General features: G+C 40.7%; 1 protein-coding gene across 1 annotated transcript; it reads left to right on the top strand.

Annotated features, from left to right (window-relative positions):
* Positions 1-351: 351 nt before the first annotated feature.
* On the top strand, positions 352-4,913 carry LOC103376277 (gamma-glutamylcyclotransferase-like). Its single transcript, XM_008306659.1, has 5 exons — positions 352-425; positions 1,888-2,016; positions 2,107-2,252; positions 2,378-2,510; positions 4,557-4,913. The coding sequence occupies exons 2-5, from the start codon at positions 1,906-1,908 to the stop codon at positions 4,719-4,721; spliced, it is 555 nt and encodes a 184-aa protein (XP_008304881.1). The 5' UTR covers positions 352-425; positions 1,888-1,905; the 3' UTR covers positions 4,722-4,913.
* The last annotated feature ends 569 nt before the right edge of the window (positions 4,914-5,482 follow it).

The raw sequence follows: 5,482 nt of genomic DNA, 5'->3' as shown, positions 1-5,482 counted from the left end.
CAGCAGGTTTTGCACCGGACTGGCGACTCCAATGCTGGTCAACACCCTAATGTGCACCATCTTCCTCGGTCCGCTGGGCATGTAGGCCACAGAGTTGATGACCCTCAGCACAGTTAGCCCTCTTTAAACCTTGGTCATAGTCCACTGACTACCATTCGTGTGGTTAATCATCGGGGAGACGATTCAAAAGCCAGGGGTAGAATGTAGCAGAATGGATTGTTTTGTCCTCGCTCTCTCTCCCTCACTGCTCCTTGTCTGATTGGTGGGCGGTGCTGGGGAAATGGCATGCATTTATGCGCCGGCACGCACCTGTGTCTCATTCCCTTCTCAGCGTTGGTACTCTGTCGTGGTTCGCTTGGCGTGCAGCTACGTTGTGGTTTTGCGCCGTCTTGTTGGCAGCTGTTGGACACTCTGCTGTGTAAACAGTAAGCACGGTTTCCTCGTTCCACCGATCACTGGTGCATACAGCCTGTTTATACGCATTGTGTCTGCAGCATGTCGCATTGTTGGCTGGTGGTAGTGCTCGCCCTCTGCCTTGGACCGGCTTGTGATGGTCACCGTATTTGTGAGTTGTAGAGCCGTCTGCATCACGGCTCCCTAGTCCCTCTGTATATTTAGTTTTTTTGTTTTTGTTTCACAGCATTCTCAGCATTTGTAAATTCTTTTTAATAACGGTTAGCTAAAATTTTATTAGAAATTGTGTTAGAAATAAAATCATAGCTTGGGAATCACGTCTCCAGCTCTTGTGTGTGAACCAAACCTGTGTAACCTGTCCACCTACACAAACTATTTCCTGGGGTGAAATTCCCCAGGTGGCATTGTCTGCAACTCTTTAAGCCAAAAATTCTACCGCCCTGCCACACAGTTAAATATTAATCAATGAAATGACTAGAACTCTTTACAAGAGAGTTAATCAGCATTGAAAACAATCAAACATCTACAGACTATCAATAAATCAATACAATAGTGGAGGAAATAAGTGGCATGTCATTCCAAATGTAAGTAGTATGTTGTTATCAGTCGTAATAAATCCAATCAGTTCCACATTTCTCAAGTCGGTAAACAAACAGGCAAAAACAAGAACATTAAAACATTAGTTGTTCATTTAGAAACAGGTACAGCTCTGGTTTTATATTTAGCAGATTTGGTCTTACGTATGACGTGATGCAATGTAAAGTACAACACACATTGAAAACGTCATATACATAAATGACAGTTTACATCTGCAGCACACACAACAAGTAGTAAAGGTCCAGTTGTTGGAGAGACTGTTATAAACTGTTGCTTCTATGTTGTTTGTGAGCTCTCGTATGACTCTGAAGGTTCTACTGGATATTTTTCTACAATTATAAATATACTGAAATCCTTTGATTTTACGGCTTGTCTGTTTTTAATCTTATCTTGTAGGAAAAGTATGAATTTATATTCTATAGCTCGTAGACTGTGTATGTATTGTCTATTTTAGATGAATGCCCTTTGGATTAATGCTTCGGAGGTATCTGAGAGTGGCGTCCACTCAGGATGATCTTTTCTGAATTGTGTATTTTGTATCTTTGGTCTCATATGTGTGTACGCCAGTGTGCATGAGTGTATGTGTCTGTGTTACCTCTATGGCTCGGTGCTGTTGGCTCAACACATGAGGCAAACTGTGTATTGTGAGTGTGAATAGGGCTCAGTGGCAGTGGAGGGGATTAGCATGAGAATGGTGTGTTGGTGCTGGAAGGCCAGTACTTCATTTCTGTCACTCTGCAACTCACGCTCTCTCGCCTCCGCCCTCGACTCCTCCAAACACCCAGCTGTGGCTCAACTCAGCTCTCCATCGTTGCCTTACTTTGACTGCTCACAATCTTTCTCACATCAACCGTTGTTGATCTCATCTTCTTCCAGACAGAGACTGATGACAACATGGAGAATAACCACACCTTCCTTTACTTTGCATATGGTAGTAACCTGCTGAAGGAGCGGCTCCAGCTCAAGAATCCCTCTGCGACAGTACACTGTGTGGCCAGGCTCAAGGTACAGCCTGAAATTAGAAACCCAAACATTCTGTGCCATATAAACTATACCCACTTTTAAAATATATATATTTCTTTTCCTCTGTTTCAGGACTATAAATTGGTTTTTGGGAACCATAAAGGCCTCGCCAGTGACCGGTGGCATGGAGGTGTGGCTACCATAGAGCACAGTCCAGGGGACGAGGTGTGGGGTGTGGTGTGGAGGATGAACATGTCGGATCTGGAGTCTCTAGACAGGTAAATGTTCCTTTTACCAGGTTTTTTAATGGCCTCTCATGGATTTCATTGAATGTTTTCCTGTGAAACTGACATCTACCGTGTGTGTGTGTGTTTTATGTGCGTGCATACGTGCACACGCTCAGTCAAGAGAATGTGACGTTAGGTGCGTACAGTCCTGTGGAGCTATCAGTGAAGACAAAGGGTCAGGAGCTCAACTGCCGTACTTACATAATGAACAGCTGTGTGTACGCCCCACCGTCGCCTCAGTACCTACAGGTAAGACAGATTTAACTACATTCGTGTTTGTGAGCACTTTAATGTAATGCTGGAGCAGTGATTCCCTCCAGGTTCTTGTGAATGGCAAAAAAAAAAAAGTAAATTCACAGTATAAAAAAATTCTGGCTGGTATTTTACATAAGAAATATCGTGTGTGAAATCACTAGTTGCTTGTAGCTCTGTCAAACAAATACAGTGGGGGAAAATGATTGTACTTCCTTCTTTAAGAGAGATGGAGACTGCTGTTCCTACTGTTGTTAGATTGTATTGTCTTATGCTGACAGATATCGCTAATATTTTGTCCACCCTATTTATATCATTGGAAGAAGACTAAACAGAAAGACTTCTCTATATCTGTATACAGCAAGTTCAATCAACACCTCTCTAAATTTGTTTATTGTTGTATTAGAGTACATTAGTCAGATCACTAGATTTATACTTTAAACTTGTCTAAAAATAACACTGAAGTCATTGGAAAATATTGGTGAGAACCCAGAAATGGAAGTCACGTTGTTGTTTGCGTACACTAGTTTAGTTTACTAGGAGGACAGAAAATGCTTCAACAGCCTGTCAACCAACTAGAAAGCCAGTTTGTAATAAATGAACGTGAGCAAGTACAAAAATAAAGGTTACTGTATAAAACTTTAGGAGCAAGTAAAGTTTTAGTTCCAGAAGTTACTGCAGGAAGCAACGTCCAATCAGTAAGAAATTTGGTTGTAGATCACAATTACAAGTGACGGTAGAAATGAGCATTGGGAAACTTGCTGAAGAAATTTAGCAGGTAACTGAAATGTAGTCTGCTTTTGTGTAAATCAATGTTAAAGTGACTCAGCAATTATGAGGTCAGATTTAGTTTGTGAGTGTAAGAATGGAACACTTAAGTTCTGCAACAAGTTGATATCAGTTAAAGAGTTACACTGGTGTAGCTTCATTTATTCTTCCATAATATCTGGTCTTGACAGCGAAGACACAATTAATGTTTTTTGGCAATACAAAGCTCTCTGCTAACATACAGGACATATTGCTGTCTAATGATTAAAACAGTAAACACTGATTTCAAGCACGAAATAGCTGTCAGACTTCAGACTTTCAACATTTAACCAGAACAAGCTGAACCAAAATGTTTTAGTGGCTTGAAACCTGCCATATATGAAACTTCCACATGTTAAGACGATAGTAATGCAGTTCTTGTTTGACTCAACAAGTCACTTGTGGATACCACAATAAGTCACATTTGTAATGAGCCACTCTGACTCTGTGTGATGTCATACATGGTTGTTAAATGTTGTTTTGATTTAGAAGGACAAAAGGATAAGATCATGAATCAGGTCAGGTACATCATTATCTTTTCACTCCATTTCTCTGTGTGAAGCATCTAGAAGAGGGATTAGTTTGCTCACACCCCTCGTCACCTGACTGTGTGACTAACAGGTCTAAACAGTCAGGACACACCATGCCACGCTACGTTTTACGGATCTGACAGCACATGAGCTTGAAAGCCAGATTGTTCTTTTGCTCATGTGAGAGCTCCAAACATGCCTAGCGCTATGCCTTTGTGGTAACACCTTTGTCATCCATAGTGTAACCCCTATATTGTTCCCTGTGTTGTGTTGGTTCGTGTCCATGTGTGAGCTGCTGGGTGTTCTCAAATGTGTTGTTTATTGTGGATGCTAACACACTGGAAATCACATGGCTGTAACAATGCAAAACAATGCAGTGTCCAGTGAAGTAAAGGTTCCCACTAAGGTCTAAGATACAAATGCCAATTAAATTTGGTCTATTTAGCACCAACACCAATTGAAAATGTCTCAAGGTGGTTTACATGAGCCAGAGCTTTAGTTTTATGTATGTGAACATATGGGGATGTAATGTAACAGCCAAGGACCACAGATACCTTACTGCTGGTCTAGACAGTAAATGAAGGGGATACAGACATGTGAATTGTTAAACAGTGAAATTTAGGGATTTGTGGATTTGTAGTTGCTATTATGAGAGAATAAGGGAGTAGTTTATGAACAATCAATATATTCTTATCAATGAATGCAGGTGATTGTGATGGGAGCAGAACAGAACGGCTTGCCAAAGGACTACCAGGAGAAACTGCGATCAATCAAGACCAACATGTATGAGGGTCCCCTACCCGTGATGGCTGAACTGGAGCGAGCCAGAAGAAGAGCCAAAGAGAGGGCCAAGCATCGTTCTGATGCCTAATCATCCAACACAATTCTGGTCCACTATTTACTACAGGAAAATCCTTGTGACACTATATTGACCCCCAACACTGTAGACTTCACCTTAGCTAGCTAGTTTGTCTTAGAACCAATCTTACTTTTAGCTACTATGTCTATGAGCAAAAATGTGACCTCTGTCAATCAGTGAAAGAATACAGGAATACAGCAGTGATGGGTCTGTCGTCTAACTTGAGCTGAATATCAAATGAAAATAATGCATTTAGATAGAGATGAATGAGACGGAGACAAATTCAAGGAAAAACCACCTTGCATCAATTCAGCAACTCTTTGGAACTCTACTGGAGTGTTAAAACACCATTTGTCCAAAAGCAATTTCACCAGTTTGTGTTTTAAGGATGACAGTGGTGGACTGTCAAACACGTCGGTCCAAAATCTCACATCGGTGTTCAATTAGATTTTTTTTAAAGTGCTGTAGGTTATAGTTGAACACGCAGAACAACTTTGCATTGATGGTCACCTTTACCATCAAGTAGAGGACAAGTGAATGGTTTTTCTATGAATTTGTCACTGTTTATGTTTCAGTGCTTACAGTAACAGTCAAACCCACTCATTCAAGGATTTTTGCTTTTCTTTTTAGTATTTTCTTCTTTGTCGAACAATTCTGAAAACATCAAAACAATGAAGTAATACAAGCATGTAGTGGGCAAAAAACTGTTAAAGAGATCAATTTCTTCATATCTTAGATTCTTTAAAGTAGCCACCTTTTGCTTTGATAACAGC

This window comes from Stegastes partitus, unplaced genomic scaffold, assembly GCF_000690725.1.
Source record: "Stegastes partitus isolate 25-593 unplaced genomic scaffold, Stegastes_partitus-1.0.2 Scaffold3764, whole genome shotgun sequence".
Taxonomy (NCBI): domain Eukaryota; kingdom Metazoa; phylum Chordata; class Actinopteri; family Pomacentridae; genus Stegastes; species Stegastes partitus.
The sequence above is the reverse complement of the archived record's forward strand: the minus strand, read 5'-3'. Positions and strand labels throughout refer to the sequence as shown.